Source organism: Moschus berezovskii, chromosome 22 (assembly GCF_049115385.1).
Source record: "Moschus berezovskii isolate FMDL1 chromosome 22, NW_MosBer_1.0, whole genome shotgun sequence".
Taxonomy (NCBI): Eukaryota; Metazoa; Chordata; class Mammalia; order Artiodactyla; family Moschidae; genus Moschus; species Moschus berezovskii.
In genome coordinates this window covers 1,194,682-1,219,053 of record NC_142481.1, presented here as the reverse complement: position 1 = coordinate 1,219,053, position 24,372 = coordinate 1,194,682, and the positions used below count along the sequence as shown (strand labels likewise).

The following is a 24,372-nucleotide window of genomic DNA, read 5'->3' as shown; positions in this document are numbered from 1 at the left end:
AGTTGCAGTACAATCCACATTTCTCATGATGCCCTGTCCCTCTATCTCACTACCCACCACCTGTTTCCTCTGGACCCACTGGTCTTTAGCTGTTTCCTCTGACAGTCCCAGCTCTGGCCTGCCTCAGGATCTTGGCACACGCTGTTCCCTTTGCAAGGAGCGCTCTTCTCCATCTTCAAACATGGCTGGGGCTCTTCCGTTCCTCACAGTCTGCATATCATCCCTGTATACCTTCTGTTCCTCTTCCCATGCATTACAGTATAACAGACATCTTTCTACTTTCACAGATATGCAGACAGACTTGTGGGGAAGTGACATGACTAAGGTCATCCAGATGGTGATAGGCACAGCTCAGGAATGTTGGCATCCCAACTGTCCCCAGAGTCCAAGCTCGCAGCCACTGGACCACTCTTCCTGATCACATCTGGCCTCCATGCCAGAGGTTTTACTTTGTTCTTCATTATGCTTAATGGGGACTGCAGGCATGTTACTATCACAGCAAAAACACTGGCATACCTCACCTGTGTGTTATCATGTCTGTTTTCCATTCTAGAGCATGTCCTAGTCACCCACGTATCTCCATAACCCAGGACACTGCGTGGAGCAACAGGGATGAAAGATGGGGTTCTCACGACTCCTGCCCATCAAACCAGCAAGAACACAGTGGACCCCTCTATACATAGATAATTCGACGGGGTGACACAGGCCATTAGGGAAAGGAGTCCTTCATCCATGGGGATGCACGTAACTCCTGTGATGGGACAAACTGAGTTCCGGGTCTCTTCGTGGGCCATGTAACAAGAAGCAGCTTTGAGGTGTAGAAAGAAAATCCTTCTGCTGAGAACCAAGTCATGTCTTGGGACATGATCTCCACAGTGAAAGGGCTCAGCTACAGCTAAAGATAACACACAATCACAGCAAAACTGAGCACATGAGAGGACACAGGGCGTTACTTGGGTACATAGTCTCAGATGCCAAAGAACATTTTTCCTCTGGCCAAACTACTCACCACAACAGTTACTTTAAAGAAGTCTTCCTGATATGAGTTCTCTGATGCTGACTGAGCCCAGTCTTCTTGTAAAAGGCTTTGCCACATCTCATACATGTGTAGGATTTCACTCCACTATGAATCTTCTGATGGGTGGTGAGGGTTGAGCTGTAGCTGTAGGTTTTTCCACACTCACTGCACTCATAGGGCTTCTCCCCAGAGTGACACGTCATGTGGCGAGTGACAGAAGACCTGCCACTAAAGGCTTTCCCACACTCTTTGCACTCAAAGGGTTTCTCCCCCGTGTGGGTTCTATTATGCCGAATGAAGTCAGACTGGTGGGCGAAGGCCTTTTCACACTCACTGCACACATAGGGCTTCTCTCCAGTGTGAGTCCGCTGGTGCTCCGTGAGGTGTGACCTGCGGCTGAAGGCTTTGCCACACTCAGCGCACACGAAAGGCTTCTCTCCAGTGTGAATCCGCTGGTGCTCCATGAGGTGAGACTTGCGGCTGAAGGTTCTCCTACACTCACTGCACTCATGGAGTTTCTCCCTAGCGTGAACGCTGTAGTGTAGAGTGAGGTCTGCTTTCTTGAGAAACGTCTTCCTACATTTTCTGCATTTATAGAGTTTTACTCTAGTGTGAATCCGCTGATGTTGAAGAAGAAAGCGATTCTTGACAAACCCTTTCCCACATTCCTTGCATTTGTAGGAATTCTTCCCTCCGTGAAACAGTGGGTCTGCCCTTGATTCACGTGACTTACATGCGTGAGGAGCATCTCCTGAGAAGACTTGATCTTGTAAATCTTTTGAGCCCAGACTGTCGCCTCTCCCCAGATCACCACATTCAGGGATCCTCTTTCCAGGGAGGGTTTCCTTGAGAAGGACTGTTCCTGTCTTCAAACGCCCTCTCTGCTTTTCTGACGCTCCTTCCGGTTCCCGAGCTTGGCCCGATGGAGAAACACGGCAGCCTTCCTGAGTCAGTGACCTCTGAAGTAAGCGGCCCTTGAACAAGGCTTGCTGAGAAGCAGTGGTCTCTGCAGTCTTGGTTTTCACTTTGTCACCTGAAGGGAATCCAAAACACAAATGAGGCCTATTAGTAACACCAACAGAGAAGAAACAAAATCACCAAGCAAGCAGGAAAAGGAAGATGGAAATGTTAACCCCTGATACCCTGCTGTGGTTTGGCTGGAGATATGTGGTCCTGAGAACCTCATCTAAAGTGCCACAAAGAGTAATGAGAGAAATGGGAACTCACACATGGCTGGTGGGAGTGCCAGAAGGTCAACCACACTGGAAGTTGTTGGGTGCTTTCTCTTCAAGTTAAATATACACCTATCCCATGTCTGAGTCAATCCAATTCTGGGTATACACCCAACATAACTGCTCATAATGGTTATGCTTATAATGTCCAAAAAAATGCTTTGGTCACCTGATGTGAAGCGCCAACTCATCGAAAAAGACCCTGCTATTGGGAAAGATTGAAGGCAATGGGAGAATGGGGCAGCAGAGGATGAGATGGTTAGATAGCACCACCGACTCAATGGACATGAATCTGAACAAACTCCAGGAGACACTGAAGGACAGAGGAGCCTGGTGTGCTGCAGTCCATGGGGTTGCAAAGGGTCAGACATGACTAAGCGACTGAATGACAACTACTGATGTTCATCAACAGGAGAATAGATAACATAAACTGCAACATATTACAATAATGAGATATTATACAGTATGAAAGCATCACACTCCAAGCAACTACAACCACATGAATGAATTTGATTTGACCTAAATCAAATCCCTTACAATTATACAGTGGAAGTGACAAATAGATTCAAGATATTAGATCTGATAGACAGAGTGCCTGATGAACTACGGACGGAGGTTTGTGACATTGTACAGGAGACAGGGATCAAGATCATCCCCAAGAAAAAGAAATGCAAAAAAGCAAAATAGCTGTGAAAAGAAGAGAAGCTAAAGGCAAAGGATAAAAGGAAAAATATACCCATTTGAATGCAGAGTTCCAAAGAACAGCAAGGAGAGATAAGAAAGCATTCCTCAGTGATCAGTGCAAAGAAACAGATGAAAACAATAGAATGGGAAAGACTAGAGATCTTTTCAAGAAAATTAGAGATACTGAGGAACATTTCATGCAAAGAAAGAAAGAAAGAAAGTGAAGTCGCTCAGTCGTGTCCGACTCTTTGCAACCCCATGGACTGTAACCCATCAGGCTCCTCCATCCATGGGATTCTCCAGGCAACAATACTGGAGTGGGTTGTCATTTCCTTTTCCAGGGGATTTCCCCAACCCAGGGACTGAACCCAGGTCTCCCACATTGCAGGCAGACACTTTTACCGTCTGAGCCACCCGGGCAGATGGGCACAATAAAGGACAGAAATGGTATGGACCTAACAGAAGCAGAAGATATTAAGAGGTGGCAAGAATACACAGAAGAACTATATAAAAAAGATCTTCACAACCCAGATAATCACGTTGGTGTAATCACTCACCTAGAGCCAGACATCCTGAAACTTGAAGTCAAGTGGGCCTTAGGAAGCATCACTATGAACAAAGCTAGTGGAGGTGATGGAATTCCAGTTGAGCTATTTCAAATCCTAAAAGATGATGCTGTGAAAGTGCTGCACTCAATATGCCAGCAAATTTGGAAAGCTCAGCAGTGGCCACAGGACTGGAAAAGGTCAGTTTTCATTCCAGTCCCAAAGAAAGGCAATGTCAAAGAATGCTCAAACTACTGCACAAATGTACTCATCTCACACACTAGTAAAGTCATGCTCAAAATTCTCCAAGCCAGGCTTCAACAGTACATGAACCCTGAACTTCCAGGTGTTCAAGCTGGATTTAGAAAAGGCAGAGGAACCAGAGGTCAAACTGCCAACATCTACTGGATCATTGAAAGAGCAAGAGAGTTCCAAAAAAACATCTATTTCTGCTTTATTGACTATGCTAAAGACTTTGACTGTGTGGATCACAACAAACTCTGGAAAATTCCTAAAGGGATGGGAATACCAGACCATCTACAGGGCTCTTGAGAAATCTGTATGCAGGACAGGAAGCAACAGTTAGAATTGGACATGGAACAACAGACTGGTTAGAAATTGGGAAAGGAGTACGTCAAGGCTGTATATTTAACTTATTTAACTTATGTGCAGAGTACATCATGAGAAACACTGAGATGGATGAAGCACAAGCTGGAATCAAGATTTCTGGGAGAAATATCAATAACCTCAGATATGCAGATGACACCACCCTTATGGCAGAAAGTGAAAAATAATTAAAGAGCCTCTTGATAAAAGTGAAAGAGGAGAGTGAAAAAGTTGGCTTAAAGCTCAACATTCAGAAAACTAAGATCATGGCATCTGGTCCCATCACTTTCTGGCAAGTAGATGGGGAAACAGTGGAAACAGTGACAGACTTTATTTTTTCGGCTCCAAAACCATTGCAGACAGTGACTGCAGCCATGAAATTAAAAGACACTTGCTCCTTGGAAGAAAAGTTATGACCAACCTAGACAGCATATTAAAAAAGCAGAGACATTACTTTGCCAACAAAGGTCTGTCTAGTCAAGGGTATGGTTTTCCAATGGTCATGTATGCATGTGAGAGCTGGACTATAAAGAAAGCTGAGCGCTGAAGAATTGACGCTTTTGAATTGTGGTGTTGGAGAAGACTCTCGAGAGTCCCTTGGACTTCAAGGAGACCCAACCAGTCCATCTTAAAGGAAATCAGTCCTGAATATTCATTGGAAGGACTGACGCTGAAGTGGAAACTCTAATACTTTGGCCACCTGATGTGAAGAATTGATTCATTTGACAAGACCCTGATGCTGGGAAAGATTGAAGACGGGAGAAGGGGACGACAGAGGATGAGATGGTTGGATGGCATCACCGACTCGATAGACATAAGTTTGAGTAAACTCTGGGCACTGGTGATGGACAGGGAGGCCTGGCATACTGCAGTCCATGGGGTTGCAAAGAGTCGGACACGACTAAGCAACTGAACTGAACTGAATGAATCTCACAGACATCCTGATGATCAATAGGAGATAAGCGGAAAACACACTATGAAGTTCTGTTTTACCCACTCGTGAATAGTGAAAATTCCTTGTTGTACTGGTGGTTATGTTTGTAAGAGGTTGTATGGACTAAGAAGGCTTGCAAGGAGCCTCCTAAGGTCAGGATCTTGACCTGATGGTAGTTATTTGCATTTATTTATGTGTCAAAATTCATCAAGCTGAGTAAGCGCTTAAGAGTCATGAACACTGATATGTGTAAATTACACTTCAGTTTAAAAAAAACAAAAAGAATAAGGGGGATGAATGGAAGTCTAGTGTAGACCTTTCTTCTATAAACAGCCTCTGAGAAGCTGGTTGTACAGATAGTCACACTGATCAGAGGCCATTCTAGAGCTCAGTGAGTTGGGGGGCGGGGAACTAAGAGATGATAAGAACTCCCAAGAAGGTGGGAGATGTTTCTAATGCAGGAATTTGTCACGGGAGGGACAGAGGGAGGTGAGAAGAAAGGCTTCAAGTGGCAATCAGATGCAGATGAGTCTGAAAGGATTGAGTGAAGGGAAAGAGAAGCAAGCAGTCTATATTTCCAACATGAATTTTCTCATAGGCTGAGGTCTCAGCAGGTGGAGAGTGGTGAGGGTTTGAAGTGAGGTGAGTGGCTGGGAGAGTTGGTGTAGGAGACAGAGCAGAAGTGCAGAGATCATGGGGTGTGCAGTATCATGCAGACAAGAGATGATGAGAGAGGTGGACCGGGGTGAAGTTCAGGAACGGATGGAGTCAGGAATGATGTGGGGTATATAATGGATAGGAACTAGGCAGAACTGGGTGAGGGATCTAATGATTGTTCACATTTAATGATTACGACCCGGGCATTGCTGCACAAGGGATCTAATGATTGTTCAAAGCTGGTTCTGGCCTTTTCAACTTCTTGGGTGTAACTTGAGTCCCCAGAGAGGTCTCAATAAGAAGCTTCCCCAGAATTTCAGAGGCAACAGTCCCTCCCAGTCTGCAGTGACCTCCACTGCCTGGATCTTGGCAATCCACCTGAGGAAGTACTTGGGGAAAGTCCTCTCTTCACCATCCATAGCTCTCGTCCAGGATGCAACAGGCAGGTCAGTTCTGGTTTGGAAACGGGATACCCTGTTTATGGAGATACAGAACAAAGGTGTTTTCAAAGACTACGAAGACTCTCTCTACAGAGTGTGGTTTTTAGGATAGGGAAAATTTCGGAATAATGGCGCTCCCATGCACACACACAAAAAATGCTGCCCTGGGTCCTGAAACCAAGGCACAAACACCAGCCTTGGGCAATGTCTACACAACAGCCTCCATCCTATAGAATCCAAAACCTGCTCACGTGTAGCCACAGGACCCCTGGAAAAGATACGCACTCTTCCCTTCAGATGTTTTCTGACTAATCTAAGTCCATGCATCTCACCAGGTGATGCCAGATTCTCACCACAGGTCCATTCAAATCAGGTCTCTGGGGTCAGGCTGGGGCCACCTGACCCAGCCAGGTTGGGATAGTCAGATCCCTGTCATGGGAATCTTTTACAGGGGCCCCAGGCTGAGCCCCTGCTGAGTGCTGGGGCAAGAGGTCACTTCCTGTCACAAAAACACCTTCACAGAAAGGGCATGACACAGACACACAGAAAAAAGTAGAGACAATAAATCTGAGGGTCTCAGGGAAGGACTGAGGTGCCCACTTCTACCCAAAGCTGTTGTGAAAAGACAGTGACCTGAGCCGACTCACAGAGAGAAGCCAGGGTGAGACCCAGAGCCAGGGTGCGAATCCGCCTGCGGATTCTCCCAGGTCCTGGGGACAGGTCCTCAGGACACCCTGCTCCCAGGAGCCCCACTTCCTCCTGCCAGGCTTCTTGCTCAGCCATCCGTGTTGGAGACAAAGGGAGAGCAGGTGAGGGGAGGCGAGCCCAGAACATGGTGGGGAAGAAGGGTTGCGGGAGGGCGGGCGGGTGGGCGGCTCCACCATCCAGGCCTCGAGAGGACGGAACCCAGAAGGAGGCTGCAGAATTCCCAGCCCTGCCACCACGGAGGTGAGGAGAAACTTACCCAGTGAGACCAGGAGCCTGGAGGTCTCCAGCACTACCTCCTGGTACAGGGTCCTCTGAGTAGGGTCCAGTAATTTCCACTCCTGCCGGGTGAAGGTCACAACCACATCCTTGAGGGTCACTGGTGCCTGGCAAGTCAAACAGAGTAGCATCATGCGCTTTGGGGCTGTCAGATGGGATCAGAGCCTGCTTATTTCAGGTGTTCGCCCTCAGGCCTTTCCAGCCTGCTGTAGTTGGGAACACAGGTTCTGGTGGCGGATGGACAAGGTGTGAGTTTCAACTTGAGAGCTGTGTAACCTGGTGCAGGTAACATTTCTGAGCCTCAAGTTTCTCTTCTATAAAACATTCTGTAAAATAACAGAACATAACTTTGAGGAGGTGGGGATTGAAGGAGATGAAAGGTAAAAAAGGACCTCAGAGCAAATCAAGGGCCCATGAAAGCCCGCTATGACCATTGTTTTTTTATGATTATTTCTCCGTTTTGTCCCTCTAAGGCCCTGGAAAATCTCAACCAGCACAGAGCTCTGCACAAAATAGCCAGATCCCAAGCAAATGGGTGCAGGCGGTACTTTAGCTGGGACGAGAAAGATCAGGAACTGTTTCAAAGAAGAGGTGGTGTTTGAGCAAAGATCTGAACAATGCACAGGGATGAACTGGAGACCATCTTGAGTGGGGAGGACTGCAAGGGCAAAGGCTGGGAAGTCGGTAAGAACTTGGCAAGTGGAGAATGGTGCAGCTGGAGGGCAGTGAGCTGGGGAAGGATGGGAGGGGAAGGGGACACACAGTCCACACAGAGGGAGTCAAAGGGCAGCTGCAGGGGGCCGTGCTGGGGTCTGAACCAATTCCAGGTGTCATGAGCGCCTGCCAGCTCACAAGCAGCTAGTGAGCCCATTACATATAGGGCCGGCCCTGTTCTAGGCCCAGGGATAAAGCAGCAGACAGGGATTCACGGATCCTCAATAAGCAACTGAATAACTGAGCAAGACACCATCAGCTGGCTCTAGGGACCCTGGTGATGAGAAAATGGGGTGGGGGGACAGAGGGGTGGCTTCCCTCATGGCTCAGTGGCAAAACTCTGCCTGCCAATGCGGGAGACACCCGTTTGATCCCTGGTCCAAGAGGATCCCACATGCCTCAGAACAACTAAGCCTATGCGTCACACTCAGTCTGTGCTCTAGAGCCCGGGAGCTGCAACTACTGAGCTCATGTGCTTAAACTACAGAAGTCCCAGCCCTGGAGCCCAGGCTCCGCCACAAGAGAAGCCTTTGCAATGAGAAGCCTGCACACCAAAAAAGGAGTAGCCCCGGCTCACCATAAGCAGAAAAAGCCTGTGCAGGAACAAAGACCCGGAACAGCCAAAAATAAATGAATAAATAAAATTATTTTTATAAAAGAAAACAGAGTGGGAAGATTAGAGAAAGTGAAAATCTGTCGGGAGCTGGCAAGAGAGACCCCGCCCAGACAAGGTCTTGGTTCGAGGAGCTGGCACGCAAGGCCGTCCAGACCTCCGGGGATTTCTCGGGGCCGCCCCATCATCTACTCCTGGGCCTCCGTCTTTTCTTCTTCTGATGCTTGGTAGTCCTCTGTGCTTTCTAAGAATTCTGACTCCTGCTCAAATATCCCCCCTGAAGCCTTTGCATGGCAGCAATACAGTCCCTGAGGGTGTATGGGCCCTATAAACAGGCCAGGAATGAAGAAAATATTTTTACACAGAACATCCTAACCCTTCTGTCCCTGTTGGGGTTATAAATGTCAATTTAGAATCTGGAATGCTCACGGCTGCACAAAGCGCCCCTGGCATAAAACTAAATCTGCTAACAATAGGCCTGAACACTCCACAAGCAAAATAGATGCAGAGCCTTTCATGAGTTTAGAAGGGCCCCTTAGGGTGAGATCTGGAAGGAGCTCATGAGACTCTTGGCCCTCAAGGTCACATACCAGTGCTTGCTGATATGTCTCCCTGCCCCGTCTATGGTGTGCCTGGGAGTACACTGGAAGTAAACATAGAGATAAAGGTTGATAACAAAATGAATAAGCATATAGTGTTAGTGTAGAAAATTGTCTCTGCAGATGTACGGGGGTAGAGCCCAAAACCAGATACCATGATACCTAGGGAGTCACAAAGTCTGCCCAGAACTGAGGCTCCCAAGATAAAGCTTGTTAATAGTTTTTACAGTTGACTAACTGCTACACAATTATAGCCATTTTTCATGACTTGTGGCCTGGATTTCTTAAGAGCCCATTGTTTAAGAGTTATGCATGAAGGTACTGACTGTTCTGGAAGATGGTTTATGACTGCATTCCTGGCACAATTTTATCAAGACAATCCCTCCTCCCTTTTTAAAATTGTTGGTTTTAGGGTATATAAGCACTGATGTAGAACAATAAAGCAGTCTTGATTTTACACTCAACCAAGACTCGACTCGCTTCTTTTCTTCGCTGATGCCGCTCATCCTGAGGGTATCCCTGGACTCTGCCGAGGCTAAACCCTGGCAAAAGTCGCTCAGTCATGTCTGATTCTTTGCAACCCTCTGGACTATACAGTCCATGGAATTCTCCAGGCCAGAATACTGACATGGGTAGCCTTTCCCTTCTCCAGGGGATCTTCCCAACCCAGGGATCGAACCCAGGTCTCCCGCACTGCAGATGGATTCTTTACCAGCTGAGTCACAAGGGAAGCCCAAGAATACTGGAGTCGGTAGCTTATCCCTTCTCTAGGGGATCTTCCCAACCCAGGAATCAACCCGGGGTCTCCTGCATCGTAGGAGGATTCTTTACCAACTGAGCTATCAGGGATCAGGGAAGCACATAGGTTGGGGACAAATGTAAGAAGCCCTTTCTGATGAGGGGGCCACACAAACAAAAAGAAAATACACAAGACAATTCCTGGCGGTGACTGGGGCTGTGACAAGAGCAAACTGTGTCACATGCTGGAGAGAATCCTGGGGCCTGCTATGTCTTGACATTCAAAGGCTCCCACAAGGCACCATCACCATATCTTTAATCAGCTCACTTTTCACATAAAAGAAAATGTCTTTAATACAAGGATGAACTTGCTGCTGAAAATGGGAAGCTAGTTTTGCATAACCAGATGGCAACTGCCAAGATGAATCCAGTGACCTTCCTGGCTCCCAGCCCTCCCCAGGGTCCTCCTAGCAGAGGAGCAACGAGGTGGCGCTAGTGGTAAAGAACCTGCCTGCCAATGCAGGAGACGTAAGACGTGAGGTCGAACCCTTGGTCAAGAAGTTCCCCTGGGGTAGGAAATGGCACCCCCATCCCAGTATTCTTGCCTGGAGAATGCCATGGACAGAGGTGCCTGGCGGCCTGCAGTCCATGGGGACACAGGAGTGAACGAGGTCTGACACGACTGAGCATCCTGATTCTAAAAATGCTGCACACACTGCATCTGTCCCCGGGCTCTCCTTCTTCCTGCAGGCCTCAGCTGGACACAGGCCTGAGACCAGGGGAACCCCAAGACCTGATTCCCTGGTGGGGGGTGTCCCTAAGATCATCTCAGGACAAGGGGCTCTGTTCCTGAAGTGTCTGGAGCGATGCTACCTGGCTGGATCCTGGGGAACACCCTCTCTGATCACCTTAAGCCAGGAGAAGGAAATGTTAATATCCTCATTAACCCCAAGGGATGGGAGAAAAGGGCAGCAATGAGACCTGCTCAAGGTCACAGCCCTGGGAAGGGCACGGACACAACACATACTGACATCTCCATACTGTTGTTTGAGCGCTTTCCTCAAAGCGCTCCATTCAGGCGGGCCAGGGACAGAGAGGGTCTGCGACAGCTCATTTCTCTGGCACTATCGTCAGGACAAGCCTAGGGGAAAAGACCCCTTCGACAGTAGAAATCAGAGTAACGGAAGAGCCACAACTAGCATTTCCTGAGCTGTCTCTGGGTGCACTGTGCTGCATTCAGGGGTTTTCACACCCTGCCCTACTCATCTCTCACCAGAACCCCAGAAAGAAGATGCTGGGATTAACCCCATTTCACAGCACAGGAAACTGTGGAGAGTCAGGACCTAGCAACCTTTCCCATTACTGGGCAGGGACAGACCCTGGAGCTGAACCCAGGATGCGGGCTCTAAAGTTTGTTCTGCACACCTGCAACACACATATGGATGATGGCACAGAGGGTTCCACGTATGTGTCGAGGCTACATGGAGCCCTTTCCTTCGCTGGCGACTCCACTCGACATGTAGAGGAAACCTATTAAAATCTGGATCAGCTTCCTTCCCTCCTCGCCCCCAAATCCTCCATGGTGCCCACCAACCTAATAAGTGGACCCTTTCTTCAGTCCGCCATTCCAGACCTTTCTCCGCGGTTTTCAACAGGCTATGAGATTCACAACTTCAAGGCACTCAGCCTCACCGCCAGCATTTCCATCTAGTGGTTCATGTGCTTGGGACACCCCTGCACAGATCAACTGCACTGGGAACCTGTCCATATCAACGCCGGCCTGGATTTAGGGCACTTGGCTGAGACTGACCAGCCTCCACAGTCCCCAGAGTTAGGGGAAGCGAAGAGACCCTAGACAACACTTTCCTCTCAGTGGAGGCGCTAGGACGACATGGCAGGGGGTTCAAAGGGCCTGAGGGGCCATCCACTCACCGGCACCGGGTAAGTCTGAGCCGCCAGGGCTGCCATGGTGCCCTGCGCAGGGTCCCCGGCCATGCAAGGTGGGGAACCACGGAGGGTTCCGAGGGCTTAACTGCGCTCCGCCCCACCCTCGACCCTCCTTCTGGGCAGCGCGGGGAGGAAGCCTCTTCCCCACTCGCTCTGCTCCAGCCTCGAGTACGCTGACAGGCTCCGAGGTGCCTGCGAAGCTAAACACAACTCAGGCGGAGCCAAGACCCCAACGAGGACGCCGCCGGAAGTCTCGTGCAACGCGGGATCCCGGTCCTGCACAATCATTGGCCCAGAGCTACCGCCTCTTGCCGCAGAGCCTCCTGGGAAATATGGCTACTGCAAGAGAGCCTGGTACTTCGAAGGACGCGAATCTGGGAATTTCTGCCGAGGATTCTAAATACCCGCGTAAAGGGCTCTGGAAAATGACATCCTCAGGCTCCAGGGGGCGGGGGGAGGGTGGCAGGGGAGGAAGAAGCAGCTCTCGGCGACTTCTTAAATGGTCACCACCCCGTTTCCATGTAGTATCTTACGCAGCTAAGGAAAATTCTTAAACGTGTTATTTCATGTGCCATAAGGCTAAAATCTCAGAGGGATACACTGGACCAGGATATGCAGAGTGAAAGCAAATTCAGGGATTTCCCTGGTGGTCCAAAATACTGAGCCACCGTGCTCCCAATGCAAAGGACTTGGGTGTATCACTATCAGGGAACTTAGATCCCACGTGTGGTGCAGCAGAAAAGAAAAGAAAAAAAAAAAAAAGGTGCATCCACTCAAAGATTGGACTTGATAAACATTATCTTGCTGCTTTTCAATCCCAGGGAGACAGAAGCCTGAGGGTCATTCTGTGAACTCCAACACCGGTGATGGACCACAGTGGAAAGACTTCATAGACAGGAAGACAGAGATATTAGGCAGCCTTGAAGCATGTGGCCAAGATGCTGTCTCTCTTTCCCTCAGAAAACACATTTTCCCTGCCTCTGTACTCACCGATTGTATTCCTATCCAACCCACCTGTTATATCAATATAGTATTTTCTCACTGCACATTACAAGGCATGTTTTATTTCTTTTAGTGGTGTGACACCTATTTGAAAAGGAGCTTTACCAAATTTCATTTTCTCCAGACATTTCCTGCAATGGTAGAAATATGTACAAAGTGGCCTTCTGAACTCAGATAAACATAATGGTTTTTTAAAATGTCAGTCTGGTGTAATGGCAATACTATCTGCCAAAGGATTTGAAATTACCTCTGAGAAAGTTGTCAAAGGTGATTTCCCACCAGTTTCAATCTGATAGCAAGATTATGCACAATCACTTCGTTCTGTACATTCGTCTTTTACAATGAAAATTCACTCTAAGATGCCACATGTTTTCATTATATAGTGTCGTTATTACTGAAGATTTTCACATGGTTGTGCTTACACAGCTTCATGTCATCAGATCAAAACATATCTTCTCCATCTCCTAGTCAGCCTCACACTGCAATAAAAAAGATGACTCAAGGTTTCTATCTAAGCTGGAAGGATAGATTTATCAGTCATTGAGATGGGAAGGGTGGGGAAGGAGGTTAGAAGGAAATATTTAAAATTTGCTTTTGAACATATTTTATCATAGAATCCATCAAACACCCAAGTGAGGCAGACTAGGTATTTGAATGTAGGACTCTGATACTCTGATTTTTAATTACTTTATTTATTTACTTATTTTTGGCTGTGCTGGGTCTTCACTGCTGTGTGGGCTTTTCTCTAGTTTTGATGAGTAGGAGCTACTCTCTAGTTGAGGTGTGCAGGCTTATCATTGCAGTGGCTTCTCTTGTTGGGGAACATAGGCCCAACAGTTGTTGTGTACAGGCTTAGTTGCTCCATGGGCATGTGGAATATTCCCAGGTTAGGGATCAAACCCATGTCTCCTTCACTGGCAGGTGGATTTTTTTTTTTTTTTTTTTTTTGGCAGGCGAATTTTTACCACTCCAGAACCTCCAGGGAAGCCCTGACTTTTTTTTGGCAAAACAAGTGAGATGTTTTATTCTTTGATGGGCTGATTTTTAAAGAATGATCAGAGCTATGCAATCCAGACTCCCCAAGAGAAAAAATTAATGTACAGAAATAATGCCAAGTAAAATGTCTCATACCTGGATTCTTGCAGCTACAGGTAAGTCTAATGTTTTCAAAAAAATAAACAGAAAGCAGGATTTCTGGGAAATATTAAAGGATTGTCTGGAGCTGCAAAAAGATGCTCCTTTTTCTTAAGGTGGAATAAATATGTGGTACCTACTATTCACATTCCTGATCTCCAAAAGGTAGATTTCAGATAAGAGATTTCAAATCAGGCTGCACCCTTGCTAGCTCTTTTCCTTTCCTTGTACTCAGTCATTAAACTTCTCATATTAATTTCCCCTAGATAAATAATATGTTGTTGAACTCTGTGTCAGGTTCTGCTTCTGCAAAACCCAACCTTAGGCAGAATACGTTTGGTCAAAACCTAAGATATCGATCATGTGAATCATGTCAGTGATATTAGGTTTCTCTTCCATAAGAAAATAAGCAAAGGCCAGGAAAACTGCCTGAAATGTATAACTGCAGAATCAGACTAAATCTGGCCCTACCCTGTTTCTAACAAGATACTGAGTTGTTTTTCAAAGACAGAACAAAACCACAAGTCATGCAGTCAAACCATGCACTAAGATTTCAACCTCAAACAACACTCAGGATCAAAATTTGTCCCCCATCCCTACTTTTAATTATTTTTTTCTTTTTTATAGTGTCTTTGACTGGTTTTGGTATCAAGGCAATAATGAATGACACTGTAGAATAAATTTAAGTGTGTTTCATCCTCTTTAGTTTTTTGGAACAGTTTGAGAAGTCATTTTAGCTCTTCTTTATATGTTTAGTTAAACTCTGTGAAACAGTCCAGTCCTGGACTTTCATTTCCTGGGATTTTTTTTTTTTTAAAGAACCAGAATATATATTCTTTTCAAGTATGCATGGAACATTCTCTAGCATAGACTACACACTACCTCACAAAACAAGCCTTGATAAATTTGAGAGGACAGAAATTTAAAACATCTTTTCTGAGCATGATAGTATAAACTCAGAAAATCAATCACAGAAATAAAAATGAGGAAAAAAAAAAAACCAATTACATGGAGACTAAGCAAATGCTACTAAAAAACCTATGGGTCAATGATGAAATCAGGCAGGGAATCAGAAAATACCTCAAAAAAAATGACAATGAAAACACAGCCTTATAAAAATCTATTGGATGCAGCAAAAGCAGTTCTAAGAGGGAAGTTCATAGTGCTATAGGCCTTCCTCCAGAAACAAACAAAATCTCAAAAGATCAACCTAACCAACCACCTAAAACAATTAGGGGAGAAAAAAAAACAGCAAAACCTAAGGTCAGCAGAAGGAAGAAAATTATAAATGTAAAAGAAATAAATAAAACAGGTGATTTTTTTAAAAAGACAAGATTCATAAGACCAGGAAATAAGTTTTTGAAGGGATAAACAAAATAAAAAACCTCTAGTCAGGCTCACCAAAAAGAAAAGAGAGACAACCCAGATAAACAAAATAAGAAATCAAAGAGGAAAAGTAACAACTGCTATTATAGAAAAACAAACAAAAAATCCTAAGAAAATACTATGAACAGTCATAAGCCAATAAATTCAACGACCTAGAAGAAATGGACAAGTTTCTAGAAACATACAGGAAAAAGCAGAGTGAGAGTTAGCAAGTATATCCACAGTTGTGCAAATGAACATGAAATGTGTTTTCATCTTATTATCTATTTCAAGACATCGATATATGTTGGTGTTTCAGACATGTATCTAGGAATATGGAATGTATTAGTGTACAACATGTAAAAACATATTTTCCTACTGGAACTTACTCTGTATTTGTTAGAAAATACAATAAGCAGCTCATCTACGACATTAAGTTGCATAATATAATGAATGGTGATGGTCCTAAGGAAGTTAAGAAGGGGAGCAAATGGATGATGAAAAAATTAGGAGTTTATGATGGGTTGAGGCACTAAACTAAGTGTCTGTATTTGGACTTCTAGTGAAGATGGAAACCGAGGGCATATTTTAGGTGGTTTATTTCACCCTTTCCAATTGCTGCAGTCATTATTTTGCCTTATTGAATGAAACTGGAACTCCAGGAGGACACTAGAACCCACTGTCCTCCTTTTATTCTAATGGGGATATTTTAACAATGGTTCAAAGGTAGTCTTTCTAATAGCTATATGTAGATGTTATTTATTTATAAGATTAAGAAAGATCACTACTAGGGAGTTCCTTGGTGGCCTAGTGGTTAGGACTTTCACTGCTGTGGCCTGGGTTCAATCCCTGGTTGAGGAACTGAGATTTCACAAGCCGTCCAACAAAAAAAGAGAAAAACCAAGGAAAAAAACAAAACACAAATCAAGAAGGATCACTTCTATCCTTACTTTGATATCTAAGTATAATAGATATGAACAATCCACAAATTGAAGATTTTTCCATTCAATATCATCACATGTAGAAAATACCTGGAAATGTTTAAGATCTACAACGGGAAAACTAAAAAACACTGCTAACAAAATTAAAGATCTAAATAAAAAGATATATTGTGTTTATAGATTGGGACACAGTCTTTCTTCTATGTGTGTGTGTGCTCAGTTGCTCAGTCATGTTTGACTCTTTGTGACCGCATGGACTGTAGCCCAAAATGCTCCTCTGTCCATGGGATTTCCCAGGCAAGCATAGTGGAGAGGGTTGCAATTTCCTACTCCAGGGGATATTCCTAACCCAGGGATGGAACCCAAGTCTCTTAGGTCCCCTGCATTGGCAGGCAGATTCTTCACCACTGCACCACCATACTGAAGATTAAATGCAATCCCAATCAAAATTCTAGCGGGAATTTTTGTTATGCACAAATTGAAAAGTGGATTCTAAACTTCATATGGGGGAATTCCCTGGTAATGCAGTGGTTAGAACTCTACACTTCCACTGCCAAGGGTACAGGTTCAATTCCTGCTCAGGGAACTAAGATCCCATATGCTGAGCGGCCAAAGAAACTTCATATGGAAAGGCAAAGGACCAAGAATGGCCATAATAACTTGTATAAAGAAAGTCCAAGGAGTATACAACCTTGAGGTCAAGACATATTATTGTTAAAAATAAGTTATTCAACACATGAAAGTACTGGCATAAATAAAGTGGATAAATGCAACTGAAGAGAAAGTACAGAAATAGACATATACATACATGATTGACCTTCCATGAAGATACTAAAGCAATTCAAGAAATAAGCTATACTATTTTAAATCAACATCACTGCAGCAACTGGGTATCCATATTTTAAAAAAAAACTTTCCAAATCAACTGAAGATGGCTTATTAATATCATTAAGAAACCTAAATTGAAAAGTTACAGAAGGAAATAAAGAAAAATTCTGTCTTTAAATTTGGGAAGCATTTCTTATTTACAATATAAAAGAATAATCAGTAAAAGAATAAATTGACAAATTACACTAAAAGCATCTTGGGAATTCTCAGGTGGTACAGTGGTTAGCACTCTGTGCTCCAACTGCTGGAGGCACAGGTTTGATCCTTGGTTGGGGAACTAAGATCCCTTATGCCCAGCAGCATGGCCCCCCAAAAACCAAAACAAAACTCTTTCTCTGGAAATGTGACTGAACAGAGATGACCAAGTCTGGGGGAATACTGGTAAATATTTCCAGCAGAGTACCTTAGTCAATAATCCAAGAAGAAACATCAAGTCAGTAATTAAGAGGGCAAATCATTTGAACAGCAATTTCAATAATGATATATGGGTGGAAATTAACACATGGAAAATGACTCAGCATCATGTCATTAGGGAAATGCTACTTCAAATCACTGGATACAGCTATGACATCACAGAAATGAGACAGCCCAAACACACCAAGTATTGGCAAGAATGGAAATAACAGAAACTTGGATTTTAGAGCTTCCAGTGAGACTATAAAAAGATTTAACCACTTTAGAAAAGGTTGAGTGACACCACAGAAGCTGCACGCACATCCACCTACTTTACAAAAGCTGCACGCACATCCACCTATAACACAGGAGTTGTGCTACCAGATGTTAACTTGAATGAAGTCAAGCCTAAGTTCAGAAGGGCGCTTCCCAAGTGTGAACTTTCCTGTTTTTTAGGAACTTGGAGCTACCTACAAAGAACTATGCTCATGAGGCTTTCATCTAGTGTGAATTCTCTGGTGGACAACAAGACTTGTTCTGTAAGTGAAGGGATTCCCACATTCACTGTATTTAAAAGGCTTTACTCCAGTGTGGACTTTTTGGTGCTGAACAAGTGTAGCCTTGAGCATGAAGGCTTTCTCACATTTGTTACACTTATATGGTCTTTCTCCAGTGTGGATTCTCTGGTGCTCATCGAGTTTCACTTTGCCATTGAGAGCTTTCCCACATTCAGTGCACTGGTAATGCCTTCGTGCAGTGTGAATATTCTCATGTCTGTTGAGGGCGAAACTGGTTGTAAACAATTTCCCACATTTGTTACACCCATAAGCCTTCTCCAAAGTATGAATTATCTTATGCACAACAAGGCTTCCTTTGTAGACATAGGCTTTCCCACATTCACTGCAGATAAAAGGTTCTTCTCCAATGTGGACTCGCTGGTGATAAAGCAGCCTTATTTTGAAGATGAAAGACTTACCACATTTGCTACACCCATAAGGCTTTTCTCCAGTATGGATACTTTGATGAGCAAGAAGGTTATTTCTGTACAGGAAGCACTTCTCACACTCATTGCACTTATGAGGATTCTCTCCAGTGTGGATTTTTTGATGCTGAACAAGTGAATCCTTGCGGGAGAAGGCTTTCCCACATTCATTACACTCATAGGGTCTTTTTCCAGTGTGGGTTCTCTGGTGTTCAAAAAGTTTATATTTGTGGACAAAGACTTTCCCACAGTTACAGCACTCATAAGGCCTTTCTCCTGTGTGAACTTTCTGATGGTGAATAAGACTGGAGCTCTGTCTAAAGAACTTCCCGCAGTCACTGCACAAATAAGGTTTTTCTCCAGTGTGAACTTTCCAGTGCTCTGTGAATTTGTACTTCTTACTGAAGGCTTTGCCACATTCACTGCACTTGTAATGTCCTTGCCCAGAGTGAGAGACCTTTCTCCTCTGCCTGCTTCTGCATGGATGCTCTCCATTGTGGGAAGAATGGTGCTGGAGAAAGCCCAGGCTGCCAAGGAAAGTCTTCTCAATCTCTCCACACCTGAACACAGGGTCAGCCAGGTACAGAACATCTTTCTCTACCAGGGCACACATACTGGAAGAGAGCGTCTTCAAGATAGAAGGGTCTGGCTGTGGATTCCTGTCTCGTGCCACTTGCTCTACAGAAACACACTGTTTAGAAATGGCCTTCTCAGTTTCTCCTCCCTGCCAACAACCTGAAAGGAAAACAAAAAGTACTGAAAAAAGTGTGTGGAGACTTTTGTGGGATGGAAACCCATTACAGATTTCTGTATGACACATCAGAGAGTAAGTCCGTGGCAAACGATTCAAACAAGGGAGGCGGACAGGTGGCAGAAGGGGCTACTGTGAATACCAGGCCTCTGTGATCAGAGAATAGGGAAAAAGACAGGATGCTGGGATATGGTGCCGTGCTAAGAGGAGAGGCCTGGAACTACCCACTCTTTGGCTAGTGGTGTTCAGCAGGATTTTGGGGTGATGACAAGTGTTGTAGGTAGAATGTGTCCCACTTCAGGAAAATGCATGCACACCTGACTACTCAGTGTTCGAGGATATATAAGAACGTGCACCTCCCAAGATATATTAAGAATGGACTACTGGTACTCTCTTTCTAGAGTTCAAATATATATATATATATATATATACACATACACATTAATATGATATTTGTGTTTTCCTCTTTCTGACTTATTTCACTCTGTGTAATAGGCTCCGGGTTCACCCACCTCATTAGAACTAATTCAAATATGTTCCTTTTTATAGTGTTCATTGGAAGGACTGATGCTAAAGCTGAAACTGCAATACTCTGGCCACCTCATGCAACAAGTTGACTCACTGGAAAAGACTCTGATGCTGGGAAAGGTTGGGGGTGGGAGGAGAAGGGGACGACGGAGAATGAGATGGCTGGATGGCATCACCGACTCTGTGGACATGAACTCCGGGAGTTGGTGATGGACAGGGAGGCCTGGCGTGCTGTGATTCATGGGGTCGTGGAGAGTTGGACACGACTGAGCGACTGAACTGAACTGAACTGAGTATTCCATTGTATGTATGTACCACAACTTCCTCATCCATTCATCTGCCAATGGACATCTAGGTTGTTCCACATGCTAGCTATTGTAAACAGTGCAGGGTATCAAAAGAGACAGAGACATAAATAGCAGACATTTGGAAACAGTGGAAGAAGGAGAGAGCGGGATGAATTGAGAGAATAGCACTGAAGCATATACATTACCATATGTAAAACAGATAGCCAATGGAAGTTTGCTGTATGACACAGGGAACCCAAAGCCAGTGCTCTGCAACAACCTGAAGGGATGAGGTGGGGAGGAAGGTGGGAGACGGGTTCAAGAAGGAGGGGACATGTGCATGCCTATTGCCAATTCATGTTGATGTATGGCAGAGGCCATCACAATATTGTAAAGTAATATCTTCCAATTAAAATTTAAAAAGAATCAACTACTGGGACTTCCCTAAGGATCCAGTGGTAAAGAATCCACCATCCAATGCTGGGGTTGGGGGGCTTCTATCCTTGGTTGGGGAACTAAGATCCCACATGCCACCAGTGTGGCAAAAACAAGCAAACAAACAAAAAAACTAGCAGAAAAGAACAGATTGCTATTGGAGAAGATTGCAGAGAGAGAGGGAAAGGAGAGATGTAGGTAACACTGAGGTAGAAAAGGACAGGGGTATGAACTCACAGTAGAAATAGACAAAAGGGGGAAGTGTCAAAATGGGGAAGAAGATAGAAATGAGGTACAGCCAGGATAAGCTAAAGACTAACACAGTTATGGAGGAAAGACCTATCCCTGCAGGATTAGAACTCATCAGTGACATCACGCCTTCCTACAGCTCCTGCTCACCAGGCCCTGGATCCTGTCAACCCTCTTCCTATGACCAGACAGGTGTCTACCTCATCAGGCACCCAGGGCTGCCTCTGCCCCTCAGCTCAGGATGGGTGAGGGTGGAACCTACCAGATCAAAGGCCTGATGAACCTACCAGATCAAACTGGGCAGTCAAAGACACCAGCCCAGAGTGACCCAAACAATGACAGGAAAAATATTTATTATTAGGAGAACCTTGAGGAGTCTTGAAAAAATAACCTATTGTTGACCACAAATGCTGACCACCTAAGTGTCTGTTATCACTGAGGCAGGTGCTGCCCAAAAGAAGGTTAGAACCTGTGATACAGATCTTCTACCCAGAGGAACAGTCAATACACCAAGTATTGGCAAAGCAAAGGAGAAGTGGACAAGCAGGCAACAAGCCTCCGAGACCAAACCGTTCTGTGAAAGGCTTCAGGGCATATGACACAGACTGAACACCTATGAGTGGGTGGACACAGCTCAAATGCCAAGAAACCAGGGAAGGAAGCAGTGTCCATGGCCCAGGCTAGGAAGGCTTCAGTGAGCCATGCAGAGAGAAGGGCCGAGCCCAGCACCAGCAGTGTGTGTAGATACAGTTCTTACCCAGGGAGGCTATCAGGGACAGGTTCTCCAGCATGACGTCATAGTACAGGAGTCTCTGAGCCTCGCCGAGGAGCCCCAACTCCTCCTGGGAGAAGGACACCGCCACGTCCTCAAAGGTCACATGGCCCTGTCAGAAGGGGGACACATAAGTTTGCAGCGGCCTCTGTAAGCAAAACACCCTTCCCACCCTCCGGCCTTCATGGCACCAACACCGTGACCTGAGGGCCTGAATCTGACATGGTCCACCTGCTGAGGAGTATCTTCACACCTGGACCCCGCCCCCACTTGATCTCCAGATGTGTGTCTAGTTGTACACCTGACACCTCCCGTGAGACACCCCTGCCACATTTCAGACTCAGCATGAGGATACGTAATTCTGGACAGTCTTGCTCATCACTCCTACTTTTTGTTGGCTGCACCAGCTCTTATTTGTGGCATGTGGGATCTAGTTCCCTGACCAGGGATCGAACCCTGGGCCCCCTACATTGGGAGCGCAGAGTCTTAGCCCCTAAGCCACCAAGGAAGTTCCATCACTCCTACTTCTCACTTCCCATCTCAGACACAGTGTCCCTACTCTCACCTAAAGGCAAACGTCATGGTGTCATGTCAGACGACTGTCTCTCACCCTGCATAGCAGAAAATCATCCAGCTCCTCAGGCTGCCACCCCAGGAAAGGCTCTGCTCTGTCTTTATCCACCCATGTTCTGGGTCCTGCAGTTTCCTGGACACGCCCCACTTGGTCTCACCTCCAGGCACATGGACAGGCTGGTTCCTGTCCCAGGAACATCTCACTACCTCACCTTCTCCACTGGACACAGGAGACCACCTCAGTACAACTATCAAAACTGAGGAGGGGGTTCATGGGAATCCCTGAATTTGTAGGCAAGTGGGACAGAAGTACTGGTAGCCCTGGGAACCAGAGATCAGAACTGGCCTCTCTAAAGAGGGTCCTGTGCCTGAGGTGACCCGGGGCCAGAACTAAGGCCCAACAACCCCAGGACAACTGGGGTGTCCTGTATCTGTGTGTCAGGACCAGGGGTGGGATGATGTCTGGGGAGGTACTGCGACTTCTTCCACTTACCTGTCCGGGGACCATAAACATTGCTGCTACCATGGGAACCTGTGAAAAGAGGGAGGATCTGAGATCAAGGTTATCTTGGTGAGGATGGAAAGGCGGAGTTGTGTCCTCCCTTCCCTTTCCTGGAGATGAGTCACTTCAGGCTGACCTCTGACCCTACACCCTCAGGTTTCAGAGCAATAACCTGACAACTCAGATAGCCTTCGACAAAGATTCAACTTCCTTCAGTTTCAGTGTCTTCATGTGTAAAACGGCAACATTTATGGTGCCTATCTCATGATGTTACTGTAGGCACCAAATGCATTATTACTGTATGTCTGGGGCTACCACTGAGCTGTAACAGAACACAGGATTAACACATCCACAGACGGTTTTGAAAATTTGATACTTCTTACATGTCTTTTAAGCCATTATGTAAATATGACATTTAATCAACACTTTTAAGTTTCTGTGATTCCTTCTATGATTTCCTATCTGACACCAACTATATATCTTTTCTACCACCAATGATCAGATTCCATGGCACCAACCGGGTGCCCTACATTAATAGTATTCTGGCATCCAGAGGCTAGGGACAAAATTTAAGGGTTTAGGGCTCAGTCTCACTGGACTATCCCTTTTTAGAGGATAGTTCTGACCTCTGGTTCCCAGGCTACCAGTACTTCTGTCCCACTTGCCTACAAATTCAGGGATTCCCATGAACCCCTCCTCAGTTTTGATAATTTGATAAAATGACCCACGAAAGTAAAGAAATCACTTTCCTTTCTTCTGGTTCATTGTAATGGATATAACTTAGAAACAGCCCAGTGGAAGAGATGGCTAGGTGGGGAAGGCGGGGGATGAAGGGCAGCAGGGAGTTTCCAGGTGCTGTCAGTATATGCCACCACCCTAGGATTTCCATCATCTCAATGTGTTCACCAATCTGAAGGAAACTTCATTTCATTCTTCAGCAGTTTTTATACCTAATCTAGTTTCCTTCTGATCCTTGGGAGGCCCCAGGGTGGGGTGGGGGTTTAAACTGTTTGGTTTTTCTGGTGACTGGTACCATGCTGAGGCTACCTAGGAGACCCACCCTGTCATCTCATCATAAAAACTCCTGTGTGAAAAGGAGGCTACTTTTGAATAACAAAAAAAGTCTTAAACTCCTAGGAAATTCCAAGGGGTTCAGAGATCTATGTGAAGAGCCTGACAAAAACTACATTAAATATATATGTAAGATTATACACAGACATAGATCATCATTTTCAGGAGTTATTACTTGCTTACACAAGATTAACTTGTTAAATCTATACATTTTTAACCTGTGGTTTCCTGGAAGACCTAAGGCATCTGTACTTTGACTGAACCTGAGCTTGACTCACTGGTCAGTATGGCTCAATTTTTCTGGCTCCACAAGGAATAGACAGTTGGCTGAGTGTTCACAGCAGTCAGTGTACACAACCACCCTGCTCCTTCTCCATCTCCACACCAGTCAAGATTCCTTACTGCTTATACCCTGCTTCCCCCAGAAAGCTCTGAAGCAACAGGACCCTCCCATCGGGCAGCCTCAGAAAGTCCTACTCTCTCTGCTCTCCAGCCCCAGCTCTCTCTTTCATCTCAGGTCCCCTTTCATAGAAAAGTGACAAGACTTTCCCTCCTAAATTTGAGATCCAGACATGGCTGGAGTCCAGGACTTAGGCTGTCACTACATGGACATCCTTCAGCGAGTGACCTCCTCCCTCAATTCTAAACTATAAATTTCAGCAACCCCTACGTTACCTCAACTTTCAAATCTAAGAAACAGCACATCCCTAATTCAACTTTTATTATCTCCCTAAAACCGACTTCTCATGTCTGTGTGGTCTCAGGTCTTCCAGATGCTCAGCCAAAAG

The 24,372-nt window shown here is 45.5% G+C and overlaps 2 protein-coding genes across 2 annotated transcripts; both read right to left on the bottom strand.

Annotated features, from left to right (window-relative positions):
* Window positions 1-764: 764 nt before the first annotated feature.
* Window positions 765-7,231, bottom strand: LOC129546289 (uncharacterized). The gene is made up of 2 exons (XM_088830684.1): window positions 7,081-7,231; window positions 765-2,051 (listed from the first exon to the last, which is right to left on the bottom strand). Exons 1-2 carry the CDS (start codon window positions 7,229-7,231, stop codon window positions 1,018-1,020), a joined length of 1,185 nt encoding a protein of 394 aa, XP_088686810.1. The 3' UTR covers window positions 765-1,017.
* Window positions 7,232-17,257: 10,026 nt separating this feature from the next.
* Window positions 17,258-22,648, bottom strand: LOC129546386 (uncharacterized). Its single transcript, XM_055411289.2, has 3 exons — window positions 22,505-22,648; window positions 21,424-21,550; window positions 17,258-19,151 (listed from the first exon to the last, which is right to left on the bottom strand). Exons 1-3 carry the CDS (start codon window positions 22,535-22,537, stop codon window positions 17,932-17,934), a joined length of 1,380 nt encoding a protein of 459 aa, XP_055267264.2. The 5' UTR covers window positions 22,538-22,648; the 3' UTR covers window positions 17,258-17,931.
* Between the last annotated feature and the right edge of the window lie 1,724 nt (window positions 22,649-24,372).